The sequence below is a fragment of the Typopeltis vanoorti genome, chromosome 2 (genome assembly GCF_054136105.1).
Source record: "Typopeltis vanoorti isolate ZY-2024b chromosome 2, IOZ_Tvanoo_1.0, whole genome shotgun sequence".
Taxonomy (NCBI): Eukaryota; Metazoa; Arthropoda; class Arachnida; order Uropygi; family Thelyphonidae; genus Typopeltis; species Typopeltis vanoorti.
Genome location: NC_143550.1, coordinates 176,137,551 through 176,164,180, shown reverse-complemented (window position 1 = coordinate 176,164,180; position 26,630 = coordinate 176,137,551). Strand labels below are relative to the sequence as shown.

Genomic DNA, 26,630 nt, shown 5'->3' with positions numbered 1-26,630 from the left:
TAAGAGTGTTAGAGCTGGGTTTTTTTACTTTTATAGTGGTGAATGAGTGGAATAAGCTGCCTGAGTCTGTTGTGGGTGCTATGACAGTGAATGAGTTCAAGGCAAAGTATGATAGATACTGTGTGAATGTCAAATAGTTGTGAAGGACATAATGTTTAGGGTCTCCCTTGATGAGTCTAAGGACTCCTTGGAATCGCCTATAATAATAATCCTCCTTTTCTTACGAAATTCTTGCTTAATAAGATTACACATCCATTTGTCTCCTACCCTATTTATTCTTTGAATTCTGATATCGCACCATTTAAGTATTGTTTAAATGCTTCCCATGCACTGTCGATATTCTTCCCATCGATCAACCAATCCTATTCTACTGAACTTAGTACTCCTCGATTGGTCGTAATTTCCTGCTTTATGGTTCTGTTGTGTCTGTTGTGGGTGCTATGACAGTGAATGAGTTCAAGGCAAAGTATGATAGATACTGTGTGAATGTCAAATAGTTGTGAAGGACATAATGTTTAGGGTCTCCCTTGATGAGTCTAAGGACTCCTTGGAATCGCCTATAATAATAATCCTCCTTTTCTTACGAAAATCTTGCTTAATAAGATTACACATCCATTTGTCTCCTACCCTATTTATTCTTTGAATTCTGATATCGCACCATTTAAGTATTGTTTAAATGCTTCCCATGCACTTGTCGATATTCTTCCCATCCATCAACCAATCCTATTCTACTGAACTTAGAACTCCTCGATTGGTCGTAATTTCCTGCTTTATGGTTCAGCATGTAACCTTTTCTGAATGGAATATTCATAAACTTAGTCACTTCCCAAGTGAGTACCACATGATCATTATCAACTGGAGGTAGAATGGTTATATCTTTAACTGAAATGCTCTCTGACACTATAATCAAATTTAACATTCTTTGACATCGAATTTCTTCTGTCACATGCTGCTTGAGGAAGTTGTTCTGCAACAGATCAATAAATGCATTTTCATTCTTCCAACAATATATCCCATTTTTGTTTCCAAAATTTTAAACCATTACATTTGCAATGCTGAACTGGTATTCCCCCCCCCCCTCCCACCTCTTGTGCCTATTCACTCATTTGTTCTACTTCTCACAGTTCATCCGAACTTGGCATCAACTACAAAAAGCTGTATAACCCATTCAAATCTTCCCAATATCATTAATATACAAGCTAAACAACAATGGGCCTAAAACAGACCCCTGAGGCTCACCACTAGTGACTTTCCTCTTCCAGGATACTGATCCTCATATATAACTTGCTGATCTATCAAATCTCCAATTCAATGCATTAGTCAAATATCCAACCCCAACGATTCTAGTTTGACTACCAACTTATCATGTGGTAATCTATCAAAGGCCTTTGCAATACTACTGTGTATCCATCTCCTTTGTCCAATGAAGCCATCACCTTATTGTAATAAGTGTCTGTGCAATTAGCCCTAGTGGCTGTGTGCTTTGCAACCATATGAATGGGAAAGGAGTGTCCCAGGTTCGATTCCCATCGAAGACGTGAGGAATTTGAGGATCTTCCTCAGCCATAGCCAAGTTAGCCGGTTTGGGCATGGGCAGTAGGGTTTTTACTGCCAGTTTATCTGGCATTTTTCATCCCGCAGGCAGGCAAACCGGCTCTGTGAACACACATGGATCTACAGTCATAAATACTTAACCCCCCATAAGGGGGGCTCAACTCGCCCCAATAGGGACGGGGGAGAAAAAGGGAGGAAACTCCAAACGAATAAATAAATAAATTGTGATAAGTAAGCAGATCACTAAAACATGACTTCCCTTTAGAAAATCCATGCTGTCCATTAAAGATACCACTGTTGTTAATCCAATTCTGGATCCTGGTTCTCATCAGCCTCTCCAACACTTTAAGCACAACAACTGACACACAGATAGGTCTATAATATGGTGCTTGAGTTGGTCTCCCCCTCTCCCTTAAGAAGTGGCACAATCTTGCCTACCTTCCACTTGTTTGGAATTGACCAAATGTAAGACTCATATTAAACAAATATGTCAAGGGAGATGTCAACTGGCACATTCTTTCAAAATACAAGTGATATATTATCAGGTTCTACAGCCATATTAGCACAAAGTTCGCTTAATTCTCCATATATCTCTTCGTTACTCATAGTCAATCTCGCCTTCTCATTCACTGCTCTCAATCTTTCCAAGATGTCACATTCATAAAGATGAGATACCTTTATGAACTGCTCATTAAATATCTCAACTACATCCTCCTCAGCAGCAGCCGTTTTTATACTATTTTCTGCAATCAATGTGATCCTTCCATAATTTTATTTATTTATTTATTTGATGGACACATTGAAAGAACTCCCTAGGATTTTGGCTTCATTATCTAACTGACGCTCATACTTCACTTTTAGTATACAGGGTGTTCGGGATAAATTTGACAGTTTCGTAAGGAAAAAGAAAATCTTCTTTGTATCTATTAAATTTAATGAATTGACAAAAAAACATTACAGGCAGAGTTAATTACAATACTATCAACAAGATTTACTCAAAATAACCACCATTAGCATCGATCACAGCTTCAATTCTGCTTCGGAACCTCGAACAAGCTGATGCTACAGTCTCCCTGGGAAGGGCCGCAAAAACTGTTTTAATTTTATCCATTAACTGGGCTTTTCTATTACTGGAAGTGCGATTGGTGTCTTTTTCAACTGCGCCCCATACAAAATAATCCATGGGGTTAAGGTCTGGGGAGTTTGGAGGCCAAACATTTGGACTGGTGAAGTCGTAGAAATTTTCAGACAACCATTTTTGACTTTTCCCAGAGGTGTGGCAAGGGGCCGAATCCTGCTGCCATACATACGGCCTACCATTGGCTACCCTTGTTATCCAGGGCTTGACTACAGTTAGCAACTCCACGAACAAAGCCCGAATTCCAATGCCAGGGTTCTTCAACACCTGTTCCTGCAGATTTGCGAGGAATTCTGCTGTACGAACGCAATCAGATCGTCTGCTAGGGATCTTTCTTCTTGCTACATCCTCGTAGTCACAATTGCAAGTCTCTAGTTCATGCCTGATTGTTTTTACTGTATTCAGGGAGCATTGGGCAGCAGTCATAATATCCTTATTTTGATGGCGGGCACGAATCATCATGATACAAGTTATTCTCTTCCATGATTCAGGTTGGTTCCAGCTATCCATCCTTTCTGACATCTTGTATATGAATGAAGAAGGGTCCAAACTTTTAAATGAAGAGAAGTGTGTGTTAATACATGTAACTTACGGAAAAATATAATTAATTATAAATATGTCAAATTTATCCCGAACACCCTGTATTTACTGAGTCAACCTCCTTGCCTGTTCTTTGTAATCCTTATGAAATTGATTATTCCCACTCCTCTTATGCTGCCTCCATAATGCCTTTTTCCTCTGTATCACATGCTCTTCATTCATCCACTTCACATCTACCTTGTTTAATCTTCTGACTCTTGAACACATTTAGACATTGCTTTTACTAGATACAGTGGTATCTCGCTAATCCGAACAAATAAAACCGTGCTCGTTCGGATTAGAGAATTTACCCACAAGAGACAACAATAACTAGCATTTAAGACAAAAATAATCAGATTCTAATGATACGTCAATTTAATTCTGTAAATAAATGAAGTAACTAAAAGAAAAAAAGCTACTGTACTGTAACGTAAAAATTTAGTTTGTATGTACTGTATTGTTGAGGATTCCGATTTAATAAAATTGCATAGTTCAGTACATAATTTAATTTGCGTAAAATATATCACTTTCTTGTACAGAATACAAAAAAAAGTTTTTTTTTATTTCTTTGTAAAAAAGTCACTATTTTCTTTTGCTTCTTGGAAGCTAAACTTTTTTCGAATGCTTTCAGAGCTGCATTAGCAACAAAATTTTGTAGAATGGCGTATCATTCTGCTTAGCCCATTCTATGCACATATTGAAACTGTCAACTACCTCTCCATGTTTTATTTTTTTTTCTTAGAGTTCTTCATCGTCATTTAATTCATTCTGTAGCATCATATTTATAATTTCAGCATCTGATTTGATTTCGAATTCACTTTCGGTTCTACCTGTAATTCATTCCTTAACATCTGTTTGTGAAATATGAACACCTGGATTTATATTTTTAACTAAATTATGCACGTTTTGAATTTCCTCTTTTTTGTGTATCACTGTAGTTATCTTGGTAAATTCTAGAAGGCCACAGTTTTTTCCATGACGCTCGAATTACTTCAGGTTTGACGGCTTCCCAAGCACTAGCAACTGAGAATGCCACATCCTTCAAATTTACATTTTTTATCAATGTGGTAACATCATAATTTTGGGAAATTACATTTAAAAGCAGGTCTTTACGATATTTTAATTTAATGGATGGTATTATGTTCTGATCCATTGGCTGCAACAATAGAGTATAGTTTGGAGGCAAAAACATAACTGTAAAATTTCCATCCTTACTAATGAATTCATCTGCCGGATGATGTCCAGGACGGTAATCCAATATTATCCAATAATAAAAGTGCTTTCTGTTCCAAATTCTGGGATTTTAAATAAGTTTTAACAGACGGTACGAAATTGTTGTGAAACCAGTTTGGAAAAAGTTCGATATTCATCCATCCTTTACGTTGACTTCGGTACAAAACCGGAAGGCAGCAGTTCTTAAATGGTCTTGGGTTTCTTGATTTTCCAATCATAAGTAACTTTAATTTACGTTTTCCTGAGGCATTTGCACAAGGCATTATCGTGACACACTCTTTGTACATTTTTTGACCGGGTGCTGAGGCTTCATTTCTGTGAACTAGAGTTTTCTCTGGTAACGACTTCCAACAAAGACCACTTTCATCCGCATTATAAATTTGATCATCGGTTAAATTTAATTCAAGAAATTTTTCTAAAAAAGTTTTTTGGAATGGTTCTACGGCGGAAAAGTCACTAGACAGTTTTTCAGGGTTTTTTTTTTTTGGGGGGGGGGGGGGCAAAGAAAAGGGAAAAATACTAGAAAATTTTCCATAAATCTTTTCCTAATTAAAATTCATTTTTTAATTTATGTTCTGTTGTGTCTTCTATTTCTATACTACTTATGAATTAGCGATCACTGCAGATGCTCAGACATACGTCGTATGCGATGCGTAGTATGTATTCGCAAGTCGTCTACTCAACATGACCCCCCTCTCCCCCAATGGTTAAATCATGAGTGCTCGGCCCCCTCCAAGATTAAATCCTGAGTGCGCCACTGGTGGCGTGTCTTAAATTTTTCTAGCCAACCATCACTTGCTTTGAATTTCTGATCTGGGTAAATTTATGAATGGAAATGCTTAGCTTTCTGCTTTAAAATGTCTCCGAAGATGGAAGTATAACGACTTCTTTCTTGAAGAAACCACGTGTAAACAGCAGAATAAGTAAAGAAAAATCACCTGTTTTCAGTTTGTCTCTAGCTTGGTCCTTCTTCTGTGGTTGAAACATAAGTTAAAATCCTATCTTTTTTTTTTTTTTTGTCACTGAATGTAGATTTGCCGGCATTGTATTTAGTAGCAAGTTGTACGCTTCACCCTTTTCCAGACGCCGAATTATTTTACACTTATCCGACAATGATAACGTTACGTGTTTTCTTTTGTTAGGCTTCGACCCGGTAGCCATTTTAACAAAATAAATTTTAGTGTTAAAAACGGTAAAATAAAAAATGAAGTTAATAAACAATAAAACTGTCACTTTTAAAATTTATCTGAAAAATAAAATCACTTACTAAAACAATTGATAATCATTCACTGAAAACTTACGAAAAGACAAAACAATAGACGACAACTCAGGCAATGTTTCATTTTAATAACCAAAGACAAACTGAGGGTTATATACAACCAGGCTTTAGGCTAAGTCGCTATTGTTGTTGTAGGAATGTAAATATAAACAAACACTGTGCAATAGTGGTGACTAATCAGTTCATTAAGGACAGCGGTTATACATATCGACAATACAGTACGTACTGTACAGTATAAAAAAGCAAACGTGAACACACAATAAATCAAAATAGGTCTACAGTATGAAAAAAAATACTGTACTGTACTGTAATAATAATAAAATAAATAAAGCTTTTTTTTTCTTTTGAACCACAGTTCGGATTAGCGAGATACCACTGTAGTTCTTCCACATCATCCAGCAGCACTGATCTCCTTACCAGCCAACTCCTCATTGCATGCTACAGTTCCAAGCTGTCTCCTGAGTTGCTCATAATCATCAGCCTTGTAGTTCCACATATATCCTTTCCTCACAGATGTCTTCATATGGTTGGCAACCACCCATTTAATCAACTTTATGGTCACTCTCACCAACTGGGGATGATTTGACACCTCATTTATAAAAACCTTCTCTGATGATATGATTAAATTCAAGACCAGCAATGCTAAGGAGCCCTCTGTTACTATCTGAGGTAGTTTTCTCTCAGAAACTCATTTTCTTTACTTTTTAGTTGCTATCTTATTATATCAATCTACAGGTTGGCCATAAAATAACTTTCCTTCTTTGGAGGCATCTGTAGCTAAAACCAATAAATGAAATGAGACCAAATTTTATATTGAGACTTTTGAAGGCATGGGGAGATGATTTCTGCAAAAAAAAAAAAAGATTTAGTACCAAAAGTCGCCAATTGGGGAATTTTGGTGCTGGCGGAGCCAAAAACAAGTGGATAATTACATTAAAGGCAGATAAAATGGAATAATAACATTTCGGTTACTTTTGGAGAATGCAGTGGTACTAAGTATGGTGATATCACACCAGAAGATGAAAATCATGTAAGACCTAAGGACAGTGTAGTACAAAGCAATGATTTGAGTGTAACAACTATAACGCTGTAAATAAGGTTATTGTCCATGCTAGAATATATTCAAATCCATAAGCCTGCTCAGGCAGAAAGCAGAGATAATATCCACTATTGCTAGTCAGTTGGCAGAACTGACTAGCAAAAGTTAGTTTTTTTTAAAAAATCAAAAGACAAGTAATGAAGAAGTCCATGTTGGAGGTTTAATGAAGTATTGACAGCACTAAGAAAAGATTTGCTGCACCATCTGGGCATTTGTAGGTGGCCTAGGATATTGGGACCTCTCAGGATTATTGATTCTCAAATTTTGGGAAGTTTTATGCAGTGGTTGATTTCTGAGTACTGCTGGAGATTTCAAAAACAGTCTTTCCTTTTTAAATTTACTATGGTGCAGCATTGTGGTTTTTCTTTCAGATGAAAACCTGCACCATAATATATTTAAAAAGGAAAGACTGTTACAAATACGGATGCATAAAACTTCCCAAAATTTGGGAAACAATAATTGTCAGAGGTCCCACTTTACATCCCAGGCCACCTATAAACACCCATAGAAGGTGCACCACCTAGATAGAACTTTAGAGTCACCCACGTTCCATTTAGTATTGTGCTGTCTTTATGTGTGGATTACAAGTTTTTTATAATCCCTGAAGATGTCTCAGTGACAGGCATAATATTGAAAACATTAAAATTAGTTTTTAACCCTTTCCTAGTGCTGTAACTATTCCATTAAACCTCCAACATGATGTCCTCTCAGTACTTAAGTCTTAAGTACTGAGAAGGCAATGAAGAACATGAAATTGTAATGATTTTAATTCTACTTATACCAATATTTACGAGTATATGCACACCTACCTCTTAACACATCAACAATTAAATTCAGGTCCCTGGTAAGACTTTTAATTTGATTAAAGTTTGCAACTGTACCAATTGGAACATACTGGTCACTGTCCATTTGAGATAGCAAATATGTGTCTGTTGCAAGATTTTCCCTGAAATTAAAAATTTGGTTAAATCTAAGAAATGAAGAAATTCTGCTTACTTGGCCAGTATATGCATGGAAAGAATGCAAGGTGTCTTACAGAGAACTGTTGGGGCTACACATCAAACATACAGGGTTCCCTGGCATGTATGAACTGTACACAGACAAAAATTCCAATAACCTAAAATATGCATGCAAAGTAGCTTATAAATGGATAAAAATTTATCATGCAATATGGTAGATGTGTTGTTCTTAATTACTGCTAAGACAGCTGCAGTTAATGAGGTATCAGTGTCTTTTCACCTGGTAAATGAATGAGTTTCAGAAGATTGTTTTCTTTTCTTTTTTCAGAGGAAATAAACACTCCTCACTCTACCCAGGTGTGTGTAAGTGTATGAGCAGTTTCAAGATTACTCCTCTAATATTTGAAAGAAAAGAAAGATATTTCAGCAATTAGATACACAAAACAACACTGCATTTAAATTAAATGAGTAACAAACTCATTAATATAAAGCCATCTTTTAAGTTTCCCAATAGAAGAGATAGCATAATTGATCTTCATGTATGGCTTCTTCTGAATGGGGGTTTCAGGAATTTGTAACAGATATAATTTCAAGTAAAAACATAATCTAAATATGGATCTGATTGTGAACATTTATGGAGCACTGGATGGTTACAAAGTTTTCAATGGTAAAAAATATAATAAAATACAATTAAGTAGATGTTTAAAGAATTTATAATCCAGGATTACAATTGGCTTTCAAAAATACTTTATTCTACCTGAAGCTGCAATTCAGCTATTGTGGTATTAACTTGCATCAATGAACAGAACTAAGAGCTGATTACTCACTATAACAAGGAACTGAACCTGACAGTAACAAGATTGTAAATTTCCTGATCAGTTGGTTGAGAATCCTCCAAACTAGTGCTGCTGCTTACTTGACCAGTATATGCATGGAAAGAATGCAAGGTGTCTTACAGAGAACTGTTGGGGCTACACATCAAACATACAGGGTTCCCTGTATGTTTGATGTGTAGCCCCAGGGTTCCCTGGCATGAATAGTATGGATATGAGTCTTTCACGTACCACTGTATACCCCTACTCTTTAAAAACCTCTCCTCCCCAAATACAGTGATACCCCCAACTTACGCGAATCTGGAGTTACGTGGTTTCTTGTATGTATGTATTCCCGTCCTGCTTCACCACTAGTCATATCTTTCAGGCGCTGGCCGCATTCGCCAGTGTCATACTTGCTGTGAACAAGCACTGACGTGTTTCGCGTGCTCTCCATTCATACATGATTTTTATAGTCTACAAACCTTGCAATTGTTTAATGTTATGTTATTGATAAAAATTTTATCATATAAAAAATAATAATGTCGTCCAAAAGAAGCAAGCCCGATTCTTCCACAGCTAGCAAGAAAAGAAAAACATTGACTTTGGAAACAAAACTCAACATTATTAAGGATTTTGAAAGCGGAATGAAAATTTGTGCGCTAGCAAAGAATTTCGATCTACAGGAATCCACAGTAAGAATAATCATAAAAGAAAGGTTTACAGATTTTGGAGGACATAGATTCTAACGAGGAACGAACTGCAGCCACAAGGCAAAAGGCAAGGAATAAAAAAATCATTAGCTTGCTATGAAGAAATTTTGCGTGACAAGAAAAAGACATTATGCCGTCAGACGATTAGATTTTATGAAACCATAACTTTCTTTTTTTTTTTATGTACAAAAAACAACAATTATGATTATATTTCTTAAAAAATATAGGTGTTTTTGTAAACCTTTGGTCCCAATTGTATGCTTGTATATATAAATTACATGCAAAATTATACCACGAGTTAAGCGAATTCGACTTACATGCTTTTACTGTACAATGAAGAAAAATTTTCATAAAAGTACAACAAAAGTTTAAAAATAAATAATGATCCTGGCAAAAAAAAAAAAAAAAAAAAAAAAAAAAAAAAAAAAAAAAAGCATATCTAATTCAAATTGCTGTTCATAACCTGAACAGCAATTTGAATGATATGCAAAGCCACCTATCTTTCAAAACAATAGTTATTATTCCAAACATAACCTCAACTACACTATGCACAATTCCTATCATAAAGGTGACACTTGTGCTTTCATAAGAACCAACATCCCATGTCCGAAAAATGGAAAAAATCGTGATCCCCATCCCACATACCTCATTGCTTTGGCTCAAAATTTAAATACCAACCCATGCTGCAGTACCTATAGTCCCCCCCAAATTCAGTTTATCATTCTGGCCTCAGATTGATAATGCTAATATACATATTAACATTCCCAATTCCTAATAACACCTCTGAGCTCTTCCTACAAAGCATCCCTTCTAATACACCATTGATGACTGCTCCCTTCCTGGCAACCAGAACCAAAATCTGATCCAAGTTTCACGTGCTTCAGAACAACCCAACACTATTCTCGTTATCCATTAGCAAAATGGGATGATTTCCATGAACCAAAACACCTGGTCAAACTGAATAACAGAAAAAACTACAATGGATGTCTTCAAACCCTCACTTCATCCAAAATTCCTGATTATTACCCAATCTTCAGATGTCCAACAAGTGTTTCAAGGCAGTAGAGTTCAAAGATTAGTCAGAAAGTAATCTTATTAAGCAAGTGATTCTTAAGAAAAAGATGGTGCAGAAGGAATACCATATGCATAAAGGTGAAGTCAGTTATGAAATTTACGAGGAGCAAGACAGACAGTAACAACTGTTACAACTATTGTAAAGAAAGCTAAGCCTGAGTGTGAAAAGAAACTCACTCTGCAAAATAAAAACCAAAAAGAAATTCTACTGAATGTAGATAGCAGGCATGTGACAGACTAAGAAATTATTCAACTAATGAATGCCAATTTTTTTAAAAGCCACCAACTACGTGTATGAGGAGGAGGTACTAGAGCTGTTGCACAAACTTAAGTATTCAGCAATCCTGGCTGATGGGATCACTGTCTCACTAATTGGACGACTGAAGTGATCAAGTTCCATGTTTGGCCTCTAGAGCAGGATTTTGTAAAAAAATTACAAAATAATATATAAAACTGATAAATGTTGGGGAGAAAAATCATTATCATCATAGATGATAAGTGTTCAGCTGAACTGGCTGTTCCTTTGATCGGGCTACATAATTTGAACCTCAGAACAGCAAAGATTCCACAGGAGTGAAAAGAATGTATGATAGTCCCATTGCATAAAGGTGCAAAGACATACTATCAATATCTGCAGAGTGGTGGTGGTGATTTTGGAAGTTAGCAAGCAAATACAGAAATGACTTTAACTAATGCAAGGTTATGTTTAAGCTGCTTCCTCACATTTTATATGTTCTGATTGAGTCAAGGTTGATGCAATTGTATACTATAAGAGAGGACTAGTGTGGATAAGAGGATGGTCAAATGAATCAAAAAGTGGTACGTGAGTTTTGCCAAATTTTAGGTGACCAGTTATATACTACAGTCCGTGCAGTTAGCCTAGTGGCTTTGCACTTCATAACCATATGCCTGGGGAAGGAGTGGCCTAGGTTCGATTCCCGTCAGAGACGTGAGGAGCTGAAGGATCTTCCTCAGGCATAGCCTCAGGCAAACCGGCCCCGTGAACACAGAGGGATACAGCCAAGAATACTTCGAGGCACAGGAGTGACCATTCTATCCTCGTATTTTGGTTATGAAATCCAGGCATGCTTGGAAGGTTGTGGGCCTTAAAGGCCTGTTAAAGCCATTGGGATAGGATAGTGATATACTACAGGGATTGGTCCATTGTTATTTAATCTATACATTAATGATATTGGGAAGGATTTGACAGGTGACAGTTATTTGCTGATGCTGCAAAAATAGTAGGGTTATCAGGAATGCAGCTGTTATTCAGTACTTGCAGAATGATTTGAATTTGCTTCCACTGCAAGCATTTGAAAATGGCTGTCAGTTCAATGTTAGCAAATGTAAAGGTATGCATGCACTTTGATATAATGAGATTGGTTGTAATATGCTAGAAGAAACAGATCAAGCCAACTAGAATGCTGAAACAAACCTCAAAATGAAAGAAAACAGAATATGGAAGTCCCTTTGTCTCTTCATCAAGGCCTTGATATGAATGACCTCAATTGGACTATTGTGTGCAGATGTCATCTCCTGGTTTCCTTCATGATGTTGATAGTGGAAAATGTAAAAGAGTGTTAAAGATATCAAAATTGTGGAATACACATTCTGGAACAGGTGAAGAATTTGTGTACTGCAGACACCAGCAACAAGATTGAGACTGACAAACTTCTGAGAGAATAATATAAGATATCAGATCAGTATATGGAATTTTTTTTTTTTGTTTTGTTTTATGGAGAGTGGGTAAGGATGATTGGAATGGATTGCCCTTTCGAGGTTGTGTGAATAAAATCAAGAAAATGTGGCCTTTCACAATGGATCCTTGATGCCCAGTGCTCTCTCTCTCTCTTAACAATAATAACATAGAAAAAGATGTTTTCTAGAAAGAAATTAGAAGAATCCTAAATAACTTGGACATGAACAGCATATAATCCTCATGGCATACCACCAATTATAAAAACTTGTTCTGAAGAATTAACCACCTATAACAACTTTTCAAATCTTTCCTAAACTTGGCATCCACTCACCTGTAGAAACAAAACTACATTCAGCATTCAAAAGGAAAGATGAAAGCCACCATTCAATAGCTCACTTCCATTCTCTCAAAAAAATGGAGATCATAACATAGTCTACAGTTACATTACCTGGAGGCCTACCAGATAATTAGTGAACCAATGGTATGGATTCTGCAACTTCACAGCTGATCTAACATTCATCACACACCTCTTGATTTAAACCACGGAAAGGTTGAGACATTCAAGTGGTTGTTCTTGACATTTTTAAGGCATCTGATTGGGTCTTGCACATGGTTCTTCTAAGCAAATTACCACACTATGGTCTTCCATCACCCTGTTGCAAATCACCAACTTCCTTTGATTTCCTCACCAGTGCAGTAGTAAAATAGGATTCTATTCTCCCGCACTCTCTCTTCTACATAACTGACTGCAAGATCATTACAACTAAGACATAACTAATGTCTTAAATTCTGATCTCCTCGCTGTTCTTCAATGGGGCAAAGATTACGGTGAATTTCAATCACCTCTAAACTGAATCCTGTGAAGTAATTACAGTAAGCTTATTGTATCAAACAGCACCCTACATAGTCAACCTTGTTGGCTAAGGCCATAAGATACTGTTAGATCAATATAAATTAAGAAATAAGACATGCTATATCTGTTAGGATTAATGGAAAGAAGAGAACACTTACTATCAAAATATTTAGTGCTTAAGATGGTGTAATTGCTTCTTGTGTCATTGACAGATAACATGTAGCTGAATACAGACTGAAGCTTGTAAAATTCCAATAAAGAAAAATAAGAACCTAAAATAATGAATGAAGTATATAACTGGAAATTGAAAACAACATGAATAGGCAATATATAAAATGGATAAATAAAAATAACATAAAAAAAAGTACTATGGAATATAAATTTTATGAGAAAACAAAAGAATCGTCTGTAAATTAGTAAGAAACCTTATAGACAACTGATCTTTCTTTTATATAAATTCTTAATATGAGGATATTTAAGTTATTAAGGAAACACTTTGCAGGTTACTGTTCACTCATCTTCAAAGAGAGAAAAGAAATGAATTAGTAGCATGAGGATAATGAGAAACAGATGGATTGAAAAGCCAAACATCTTACTGCTTTGGAGCTTAGAATTAATCATAATACTGCTGTGTTGCCAATTCTCCAATAGCACATACAGTAGATGGCTTTAATTCTGACCGCCAAGGTTTCTGAATTGTGTCATTTTGTTTCACTGTCTTTGGAAGTCGAGAATAACTGACTATTCAATTTGCAGTATACGTTCCTGCAACTGAGACCATAACAAACTATGAAACTGAGGTAAGAAACTAACAGCCTGATTGACAAGGGAAATTATATACAATGTTATGATACTCAAATATTACTTTATTTACTTTTAGGAGTTTCAAAAGGTTTAAAAATTTCTGATTGGTGGTGAATAATTTATAGTTTGTGTGTTTGAAAATGGGGTGCTTAAGGGAATAAGGTGTATAACTGAGAGGAGACCTCCACATAGCCTTTAAAGGAATGCTGAGAACCGACCGGGGCTTATGACCTAATGTCCAATCCTCACTTTCTCGTGGTGCACCCCGTTGGGTATCTACTTTGATACTGAACGAACGAGGATGGGCTGGCAATTTGGGATTTAGCCGACCAAATTGTATTCTTATTGGTTAAACCAAAATAAAAAATGATGGTACAACATGACAAAATTTCATGCCGGCTGGGGCGTCGCCCCGTTAAACAAGGCCCCCGTTGTTTTTGCCAGGAAACCAGGGCGAACAGCGAAAAGTCAGCTACTGGAACAAATCTGAAAACAAACCCCAACTCAACATCAACCAGAGTTAAAGATCGGTACTATCAACATAAGAAGCCTGAATGGCAAAGAAATGGAGCTAGCTGAGAAATTAGATAAGTACCAGATCGACATAATAGGGGTGACTGAAACAAAAAAGACCGAAACTGGTGAGATCTTTCTGAGCAATAAATACAAAATGTTATATTCAGGCAATGACAATCAAGGAAAAGAAGGAGTAGCCATAGTATTCAACACAAAATATGAGGCTAATCTTCTTGAATGGCAGTCAGTCTCAAGTAGAGTAATGTGGACAAATATGAGAGTGGGGAACTGGACAATGAGACTTATTTGTGCCTATGGTCCCACAGAAGGTTCTACTAAGGTAGAAGTGGAGGAATTTTTTGCCGCTTTAGAAAAAGCAACTGACACAATGAAAAAGGAAAAGTTGGTCCTTGTTGGGGATCTAAATAGAGTAGGAAATGACTGTGAGACATATAAAAATATTTTGGGAAAATATGGAGAAAAGAGCAAAGCTATTAATAATGGAAAATATCTGTTGGATTTCTGCTCAGGACATGGAATGGTTATTACTAACACCATGTTCCAACATAAAAATGTGCACAAATTCACATGGAGAGAAGAGGCTAGGAATAAGAAAAGTCTCATTGACTATGTTATTGTTGATAGTGATGTTTTCTCCCTGGTGCAGGACACCAGAGTGTACAGAGGATTTGAAATTGGAAGTGATCACTATTTAGTCTTGAGCAGGATAAAATTGAATTTCATATTGAAAATAATAACATGTAACAAAGTTTTAAAGCGAATAAAAGTTGAGCAGCTCTCAGATGTGAACTGTAGACTAAAATACAGAAAGATTATTGAAAAGAAAATGAAAGAGTTTGAGAACAGGAATCAAACCTTGGAGATTCAGTGGCAAACTCTGAAGGAAACATTGATTGATTCTGGCAGAGAGGCATGTGTTGAGGTTGTCTGCAAGGATAAAAAAATCAGAACTCCCTGGTGGATACAGGAAGTTAAAGAGGCAGTGAAGGAAAAGAAGAAAGCATATCAAAAGTCCCTGGCAAATAAGTCAGCTTTTACTCTTACAGAATACAGAGAATATGTAAGAAAGCTAAACAGTGTGTAAAACTAGCTAAACAAAAGTAATGGGAGAACTTTGGCAAGAATATAGAAAATAAATATCAAGAAGGTGGCAAAATATTCTGGAAGTTGTTGAAGAAGCTTAGGAATGGAGGAAAGAGTGCTGTAAAAGGAGTTAGAGATGATAAAGGTGACATGAAAACAGGAGAAAAAGATATCCTAGAAGTATGGAGTAATTACTTTGAAAAACTGCTAAATGAAACAAGCAGTGACGACAGCACAGTGATAAAAAAACACTGACCAGGCATGCAGTCAGGAATACATATCCATACTTGAAGTAGAAAAAGCCACTAAAGGCTTGAAATGTGGAAAGGCAGCAGGAGTAGATGATATTCGACTAGAAATGCTGAAGTATGGTGGTATAAGAGTCTTACAGTGGCTGCACTGCATAGTTCAGAAAGCCTGGACTGAGGGACGAATTCCCGATGATTGGAGTAGAGCTCTCATAGTACCCATATATAAAAAGAGAAATAAAACTGAATGTGAGAATTACAGAGGTATTTCCCTACTGAGCGTTCCTGGCAAGATCTATGCAAGTATACTCGAGAAACGGTTGAGAAGAATTGTGGAAGAAAAGCTTGGTGAAGAACAAGCTGGATTCAGGACAAATAGAGGCTGTCAGGATCAGATCTTCACTTTACGACAAATAGTCGAGAAAGCATGGGAATATAACAAAGATCTGTATTAAAGTTTTGTCGATTTGGAAAAGGCATATGACAAGGTGCCAAGAGAGAAGCTATTCAATACGCTGCAGTTATATGGTGTCAATGGGGCATTATATCAAGCAATACTTAGTCTTTATTTAAGTTGTAAGTCAGCAGTTAGAATTGAAGGAAGTACAGGAAGATGGTTTAATGTTAAATCTGGTGTGAGACAAGGATGTACATTATCCCCTGTTATTCATTATCTATATGGATCACATTATGAAGGAATGTGGTATTAAACCTGATATCAAAATTGGAGATGTTAATGTCAGCTCTTTGCTTTATGCAGATGATGTTATACTTCTAAATAAATCCGCTACAAGTCTGCAAGATTCCCTGACTAAATTGAATAGCTATTGTAATAGATATGGTATGAAGGTCAGCAATAAAAAGACAAAGACGATGAAAATAGGCAGAATCATTGAAAATGTCAACTGTGTTGTGAATGGAGAACCTGTGGAACAAGTAAAACATTTCATTTACTTAGGCACGATTTTTACTGAAGATGGTAAATTAAATATAGAAATAGACAACAAAATCAGTAAAGCTGGTATGGTGGGAAGTCAATTGAATAAATTCATATGGAATAAGAGAGAAATTAGTCGGAACACTAAATTAGCTGTATACAAGACAGTGTTCAAACCAGTTTTAACTTATGGATCTGAGAGCTGGGTCAGAAGTAAAACACTTGACCAAAGACTAGAGACCGCAGATACGAGAGTCCTGAGAAAGATTAGAGGTGTGAACAGATGGCATCAATGGCAATATCATATTAAAAATGAGGATATTACGAAAAAACTTGACATTGTCAGCATCCAGGAATGCATTAGCAGAGCTAATCTCAGGTGGTATGGTCACTTAAATAGAATGGGCAAAGAAAGATTAGAAAAACAGTGTTCTCTACCAGGTTGGCAGCAAAATGACCCAGAGGAAGATCAAGATATAGGTGGATTGATACGGTACAAAGTGCCTTAGACGATAGAAATATAAGATCTGATAATGTTGGAGTCTTGACAAGTAACAGACTGATTTGGATGAAAATTGTAGATAGGAAGTTAGTAATGATGTAAATTTTTCATGTAGTACTATCATATCCTGTACACCCCTTGAGGGTACATTGCAGGAATTTGATGATGATGATGATGGTGTTTGAAAATACAGTATATTTACTGGCTTTCTATGAATTGCATATAAAAAAAAAATAATTTTTCTGAAAGAAAGGATTTCTATAATTTCCAGTAACTGGCTGTGGTAGCGGCATAATTAATTAGTTGCAGGCGAGCTCAGTAAATAAAGATTTGTGCTAGATTTCTCACTTTGCTATTTAAACAACTGGGTGACAGAAACTTACAAATGTTTGCATGCTTAGCAGGCATGTGATTTGGAGGATTTTTTTGTAAATATTGGTAAAATATATATAAATATAGTTAAGACTTATGAGGCACAAGTTATTTCCACATAACTAGGAAAGAAAAAAAAAAAAAAAAAAAAAAAAAACTAAAAATAATCCAGACCTAACGACCTAATCTGACTTGCATGAATTTGCCTCTGATATTCTAATTTTCGATAAATTAAAAAATTTTCTTTTTTCGAAGAATTGAACATTCGAAAAACTTACTTTCAAAGAATTATATCATATATATGAAAATTTGTAGGATCATTTAAGAAAGAGATGGCTAAAAAGAGGGGTCCATAAATTATTTAAAAATGAGAAAGTATAATTGCACAATATTAAAATAAACAAAAAAGTTTTTAATGTGTTTATTAATATTATTTTGTAATTATCAAATATTTACATATGTTACATATATACATTAAAACAAAAAAGTATATGAAATTCAAAACAAAATTTTTATTTTAAATTTATTAATAAATTTAAAATAAAAGTTGTTTTGAGTTTCACGTGCAATACCACGTAAATATTCTATTATATTTTCCCTATCACAATTTATAACTTTTTTCAAAATTCTTTGGTCAGCTTCATCGTAATGTCTATGCTTGTGCTGATGTTGAAAACCTGCACTGCTCTTTCATAATCAACATAAGTTTTTTGAATTTTTTGTAGTCCATTTATAAAAATCCATAAATGTGGATGACTTGGGCTACTGCCAAAGCTCAATTGCAATTTTCAATGACAGGCTTCCACAATATTTGTCCTATCACTTCCATTCATTGTTCTTTGGTACACAGACCAAACGTTTGAGGGAAAAATCGGTGGAGCCTTGGTTCTATTATTCCTTAGACGACCTATGTATGTGTTTGTAAACTATTTTAAAATTGGTTCAAGTTCAGAAACAGTGTAAATAATATCTTGTTCTGGAAAAAAAGAAAGTGAAGTGATCATTTTTGAATTTAAAGTGAAATGAACATCAGAATTGTGTCTGGTTAAAAGACTGCATGAAGCTAAATGCTTACAAAGATTTTGTACAAGATGAAAAAAGCAACCATTTATGTTAGCTTGCAGAAATACTATACATAAAATGATGAATGGTAATTTCATAATCAACATTTATATTCTCAGGATCTAGTAATGACCACATTTCATGTATCATATAAAATAATTGTGTATGTTTCAAGAGTCTTATTAGGTAGTAAACAATATAAAACAGGGAAAACAGGATCTCCATCCTTTCTAGCCAAAATAACAAAAATTTTAGCAAAAAGAGAGGGAGAAAGTAAAAATGTGCCATCCACAAATAATTTATTTGCTTTGGCTCCACACTGCATAACTTTCACAACAAAAAATTAATATTCTGATTGGGTCGAACTTCTGATCAAGAATCAGCCAATAAAAAACATTCAAATTGTGATGGACTGAATTCGTAATTTAAGTATTCTACACGAATAATTATTGTTTCCTGAGAATCGGGATTAATTGGGACCTTTAAAGTTTTTAATCTTCTCCTCTGAATATTTCTGCACAGACTTATGATTTGGAAGCATTCCTTCTACCACAAAAGAAACATTTTGTAGAACTTGAGTTCTGATTTGTGATGGTTGCTCACTGTCCTATCTGCTAATTTTTTGGCTGCTGTATTAACTTCTTACGTTATTCATATTTGTAAATTTAGGGACACAAAAAGACAAGTGTTGAACAGATTATTTTATTAATTACTAATAAAATAAAACTTGACGTTTCGACCCCTACATCGAGGTCATCATCGAAAGAATACAACTGTATAAGGAACCAAGCTACATGCTCATGCCCTGTATACCGGTAAACTAAATCTACGTAGTTAATAAATCCTTTTTCCTTGCCTGACCTCTAGTGATTAAAAAAAAAAAAAAAAAAAAAAAAAAATATATATATATATATATATATATATATAAATAAATAAATACAACTACAATAAACTGCTAAAGTCCTCATGTATTAATATTCTTCTGGATAGTTCTGATTGTTATAAAATGATTTCTTTCAGTTGCTGTTGAATGTTACAAACACTTCACCAGGTTGTCTTCTTGTAGTGGGATTTTTTCTAAGGCTAGTTTAAGTTGTTATACAGGTTGTAGATGGGTCCTCCACATTCTTGAAATGGTTAGGGCATCATTTTTGTTGAGATTTGGGTTGTGTTTGAGCATTTCACGACTTTAAATTCTTACGCTATTACTCTGGCTGCCTTTCCAGAACTGCTACATGTGTGTTTCTGTTTTTCAGAAATTAGTGATACATCACTGATACTTGTTCAGATTCTACCTTTGCATCCTTTGTTTTTATTTTCACATTGCCAAAATTGAAAAAGACCTTCCTTATTAATCTTGTCTCTTTGACTTAATATTCTTGAATTATCCATTTCTGAAGAATAGAAACACGAAATATCAATATAAAAATAATTTTTTTTTTTTTTTTTTTTTTTTTTAAGTTTTCACTATTGATATAATTAAGAATTTTTTCAGTACTATTTTTCGCTTGTTGGGACAAATAAAAGATTCATAATAATAATTGTACTTAGCAATTTGTTTCATTTGACAGAGTTTAAACTCCGCCAAAAAAAATTAGTATACAATTAAGATTATAAATTTTGAATACATACCTTTAATTTACTTACAGTTGTTCATTGCACGTTGTAACTGTAACATTGACACAAATGTTGGAAACGATGCAATAAAAAACAACTATCTTTAATTGCGTAATATAAGTCAAAATATCTTGTGAATGTGTATTGAACTAAATAACCACACAAAAGATAAATTGCTAAAGAAGAGACCTTATGCAGTGAAGCTTAGAAATACTTCTAACTCATTTTTGAAATTGATTTGCTCTAATATACAGGTAACCCTCATATAACGCGGATGTTAAGTTCCATAGAAATGGCGTGTTATATAAATTACTTTATGCGAGACTCAGATCACATAGAAAAAGTAGGGTTATGTTCCGAAATTGGTTTTTTTAAATTATATAAACAATGATATAATCCAACAAAAAAAAATGTTTTCTTCTTACAATTCACGTAAGTTAAGAAAACAAACTATAAAACAAATACATAATCTTACATAAACTTGATTGCACATATGCATAAATGTTGTAGGCAAAATAAAATAAAGCACATATTTTAATCATCATCACTGTCTTCAAAAATAACATTTCGTAGATGTTCTTCATTTATGAGTGGCCAGACTTCTTCATCACTTGGACATCATCTGAATAATTCTCATTGCAAATTTCGGCTGGTTTAGTTATCGAGACGTCAGTAATAAGACCTTGCTTACCACTAGGCTGCAATTTTTTTTATAAGTTCATAATAAGGAGCAAAACAAATATCCAATTGTCTTGTGAATTTTCCCTAGCGCTCCATTGAGGGATCATTATCCGTAAAATAACTTCCTTGCCAAGTCCAATCCTTCTGCTAATTTCTTTAAACTGAATTCCTTAACAGATTCATCATAATCAGAATCTTCGAATGACTAACTTAGTCACACGCCTGCCTAATGATACACTTGGCTTCACTGTATACAGAAAACCCACACACACACACACAGGCAGATACATTCACAAACTCTCCCACCACCATCCCTCACAACAATATGGCATCATCAAAACTCTTACCAAGAGAGAGCACACAATCTTTGTTCCAGTGGAACCGCCCTCACTACTGAGCTTAACCACATACACAACACTTCCCTCTCCAATGGCTACAGCAAACACAGTATCAAAAAAATAATCAGTTCCTCCCCCATTCCCCGTCCTTCTCGTCAACAAGATTTTAAAAATGCAATCACCATACCCTACATCCGTGGCAGATCTGAAAAAATAGCCAAGATACTAAAAAAGTACAACCCTACACACAGCACATAAGCCCTATTGCAAACTTGCTACCCTTATCCGTTCTACGAAAGATCAGCTCCCTCCTCTCTCGCTGCCTGGAGTTTACAAAGTACCCTGTTCCTGTAAGCTGGCATACTTTGGACAGACAGGCAGATCAGCATCCATCCGCCTGGAGGAACACAAATCTTACATCTGTAAACACAACTATGGCCATTCAGGCTTGGCTGACCATGTTTTGGACACCACTCACAGAGTATCATGGAAGAAAACCACCATGCTCCACCACAGCAAATTCAAGAAAGAGAGACTTTTCTTAGAAGCAGCAGCAGCTCTCAGAAACCAACCAAATCTTAATAAATACGGTTGCATTAAGCTTCCGAAGATTTGGGAAACACTCATCACCAGAGGTCCCACCTTACATTCCAGGCCACCTACTACCGCCCTTAGAGGGCGCTCCACCTAGATAGGACTTTAGTGTCACCCACATGGTTGGGCTTAGTAGTGTGCATGTTACATTAATTGTTTTTGTAATCCCCGTAGATGTCCTAGTGACTAGGATGAAATATAGGAAGTATTAAATTCTATTTTAATTCTTTTTGAGTGTTGTAAAAAATCCATTAAGCCTCCAACATAATTGTAGAGTTATTCCTCATTTAAATCTATTCTCCATCAATAAATTCACTAATTTCGTTTTCAACCATATTGAAAAAGCCCTCTAAGTGGACATTACTATAAAAATAAAATTTTTACAGAAAAAAAGCATTACATATTTTATGTAACTCATCAGAAAATAAAGTGCTCGGGATTAACACACTCATTTATTTTTAATGCGCTTTCCTGGCAGAACATGAAGACAAATTTCAACAATAAACACTTTATACGGTACACAATTGAAGTACATGTGTGTGTGTGTGTGTGTGCGCGCGCTAAAGGGTATTTGCCCTGATATAAATTTGCTACTTGTAACTACATGTGCAATACAGGCAGAAGCAAATTTAACAAAGATAAAATTACATTTTTATGTCGTGTGGTCAAAAAATTTTTATGTTATGTGGTCAAAAAAATATAAAAACATAAAGGGTAAATACAATTTGTAGACACTGTTATATCGAAACCGCTTTGTATAAGCAGCACGTTATATGAGGGTTACCTGTATACTTATTTTAGATTAACGGTAAGTTATTCAAAAACAAATTTTTCAACGAATTAAAAAAACAAACTAATCCAGACCTAATCTGATGGTTTTGAATTTCATATACTTTTTTGTTTTAATGTATACATGTAAATATGTTTGTTAATTACAAAATATCAATAAGCAAATTAAAAAACTATTTTTCTTTAAATATTGTGCAATTATAACTTTTCATTTTTAAATCATTTTCGGACCATTCTTTTTAACCATCTCTTTCTTAAATGTTCCTACAAATTTTGATATATGATATAAACGAAAATATTTATTAACTAGCTGACTCATTTTTTGTATGGGAAATTTAAATATAACTTCTATACAATTTCATAATTCTACACAATAAAAAGAAACTTAATTATAAGTGAGATTTTTCAAATTTTATGTTTATGCCATTTCTCAAAAAAGATTATTTAAATTTACTGGGTAGTAGATCAATAGAATAGCATTGCATATTTGATCTATTACTTTGTCACCCAGATGTCCAGCTCCCATTTGACCATGTCCCTTGTGGAGAACTTACTGTAGAGAAGTGTTTATGAATTGAGCTAATATGATGAGCTCCGCAATAATTACAAGTAATTATTAACTTGCAAATAATTACCTATATCCATCAGTTTATGGTAAATTTCAGTGTCAATGAGAGTGACCTGGTTAATGTCAAATTAAGAAACTAAAAGTTATTCTGCTGGTATTCTGTTTGGTAGCATATCGTTCTTAGAAGCAGCTGTATTATCCACATGTTCAAGTCAGTCATTTTTAGTAAATATTCAGAATATTGCTAATCATTATTGGTGGTATTTTATTTTTGATTGTGCTATTAAGTGAGTTCCATCAAAACTTTTTTTGCATGATATTGTTTCAAAAGCATTCTGTTTTCATGGCACTGATGTCTGCAAGAAAATTGACAGCCAACACTTTGATATTCAATATCAATATAGGGATTTAGCAATGTAGAATGTGTATGTTTCGCGTATTCATTGTTGAAAACAAATGATTTGTGGAATGAAAACAAGAATGGAGAGTGTGTATGTAGGAAATATTTTGTGAGCGAGTGCAAAACATGTGGATCATATCAAAAGTGGGAGAATGAATCAACTGATATTTAGGATGTAAGGCAGGAGTGTGAAAGTGTTGTCCAGAAAGTAGTGGAAGCAATGAATGCTAGTATACGAAATACGAATGAATGAAGTGGATGACAAGGTCACATTGCAGAGAGAAATAGCATGCTCACACTTTTCTCCTATACAGGACAAAATAATAAGCTTAATTGATTAGAGAAATAACTGGTATACAGTAGAACATGCAGGGAAATGAAAGAAAAAGTGAACAGAGAAAGTATGAAAGTGTGAGAAACTGGAAATAAGGAAAAGGTATTGTATACAGAGATTCAATGCATACTGCAAGAGGCATACTAAAAAAAAAAAAAAGTGGCAAAAGCATGTTTCTCAAGTGCAAAGATCACGGATAGTAGTGAATTGGTTAGTTTGCACAAGGAAGAAGTGAAAGTTGTTAGGCCAGGCACAAATGATTTGAAAGGTGAGAAATATGCAATGAGAGAGTATATGAAAGAGTTCCTGAAAGAGAAATTGAGAAGGCCCATGATTTCTAATGAGTCAATGAGAAGATCATGCAGAAGAATTCGTGTGTGCAGTTTATAGAGTGGAGTGAATTCGATGAACAAACGGACTTGTATATACCTTATGGGCTGTATTTGAATAGCTTTAAAGTTAGATGATTGGGGAAAGTGTTGTTTCACAGGGAAACTAAAGATATTAGGAGGAATGCAATCAAACATTTGCCTGGCCATCCCTGGGCTGGCCAGACACAGAGTGCAGTTTCCTAGGTTTTTAATTTCAATGGGGTAGTAATGGCATTATGCAAGGGTAACTGTGGACCTAATGGAAGGTTGCAATCCAAGTCCATGAATGCCTGAAATACAGTACCAGAAATAAAGGAGTTTAGCACTGGTCAGTTCGACTAGTCCAAAAATTATCAGCATCACTGAGGCCTGGCTGAAAAAAAAAAAAAATGATGCTACAGGGATAGAATGTGAGGGTAAAAATATTTTAGAGAAGAGAGAAGAAACAGGGCAGCAGGAGGATTGTTAATGTTGAGTATCTCTCAACCCTGCTTTGTCTTATTTGTTCTTCTTTTAAAACTTCGTGAACAGTCGACAGCATTAACTATTGACTGCCGCCATTTATTTATTTCTGTTAGATCCTATATCCTCACACTCTATAGTCTAACAAATTTATATGTTTTACGACTGTGCCAGTTAGACTATGTATTGAGTATGAGATTATAAGATTTTAAACTAAAGACAAACCAAATATTGTTTATATTCCCTGCTTATATTAATCCTTACATTAAATTAGTTGACATCTTCGGGGGTCAAAGGTACCTAAAAGTTTAAACACAAAAAATGAGAAATTACTCAAAATAGTTCATTCTATGCAGTTGTGGCCATCTTCATTTTGCACTGAATCTGCATTCTCCACTTGATGTACGACCATGTTCGGAAATATCACATACATAAGTACAAGGTGTGACAATTCTTAAAATGCATCTGTAAAAAACCTATGTTTGGAACTATACATTAGTGGCTACTGTTGCATTCAAAGTAGTCTCCTTGTGCATTTATATACTGGCTTAGATAGCGTTCCCATTTTTGGAAACAGGCCTGGAACTCTTCTTCCAGAATACTCCATTATCACATTATGCTTGATATCAGCGATGTTAGAAAATCTTTGTCCTTTTAACGCCGTCTTTAATTTTGGAAACAGCCAGATATCACAGGGAGTTAAGTCGGGTGAATAAGTCAGATGACCTAATTCGGTAATCAATTTTTTGGCCAGAAACTCTCTCATGATGAGCACACTATGGCTTGCTGCATTGTCGTGATGGATGATCCATTTGTCAGGCTACAGTTCAGATCTTTTTCTCTGAACATAATCTCATAATTTTTCCAGCACCTCTAAATAGCATTGTTTGTTGACCGTTTGTCCCTGTTCAATGAATGTATAGTGGACTATCTCCTTGTGATGTGATCAAAAATACAAACTAGCATGGTCTTGAACTGCGAATGTGATGAACTCGGGAGTTTTCCACTGCATGCTCTGGCGTTTTGTATCGAGATTGTACTGGAAGCACCTGTAATTACTCTCAGACACATGTGCTTATTTGCAGAAAGATCACTCACAACTTGAAGTTGCCGCTGCTTCCGTTCGTCCGTCAAGAGCCAAGGCACAAACTTTGTAGAAATCTTTTGCATAAGACTGTTTTTCGATTCATCAGCCATTAAATGCACACTCAATTGTCTCACACTCTGTTGACATTGAATTTTCATTTTTGTTTTTGGTGGCCCACTTATGGGGTCATTGTTCACATCTTCTCACCCATCTTTGAATCTCTTATGCCACTCAAACCCTTGACTTTTTCAGAGAATCCACACCATATGCCACTTTCAACAGCTCCAACGTTTCAGTAGCAGTTTTGCCAATTTTCACACAAAATTTGATGTTAACACACTACTCCAAATGTCGATCACACATTTTTATGCCAAAGTTTACATGCAGATCTCTATTGTTCTAGTAGTAAGACTTATACGTTGGTTAGACATAACTGGTAATTAATTTACGGAATTACAACGCATATGAAGTATTTAATTAAAGATAACTTTAATGAATCACTTCTATATTTCGGCAATGTCACATTGCCATCTTCAGGAACATAAAGATATGGTATGTGCACTAAGGAACTAACAAAGCAAATGAGGAAGAAAGTAATAAACTAATTTTGTTCCTAAAGTCCTAATGGTGCCCTCTTGCGGGCTAATTTGGTAGTCTTGGCAGTTGGGCTGAAGTTCTCATAATGAAAGTCTCCCAAATTTGGGGCAGTTTCATGCACCCAAATTTGTTGAGGTTAGGAACGTTTTTTAGAGCTGCTGAAGATTCTTTGAATAATCTTTCGTATTTAAACTTGCTACGATGGATTATTTTTGTTTTCTTCCAACGAATTTTATGGTGAGTATCTAAGGCATG

General features: G+C 35.2%; 1 protein-coding gene across 6 annotated transcripts in view; it reads right to left on the bottom strand.

Annotated features, from left to right (window-relative positions):
• Window positions 1–26,630, bottom strand: part of LOC150109686 (uncharacterized) — a 576,277-nt gene that overhangs the window by 305,311 nt on the left and 244,336 nt on the right. For all 6 annotated transcript variants that reach the window (XM_090414002.1, XM_090413987.1, XM_090413994.1 and 3 more), the window contains one exon: window positions 7,692–7,828. In XM_090414002.1, coding sequence (XP_090270128.1) covers window positions 7,692–7,828 — 137 coding nt within the window. The remainder of the gene's footprint in view (window positions 1–7,691; window positions 7,829–26,630) is intronic.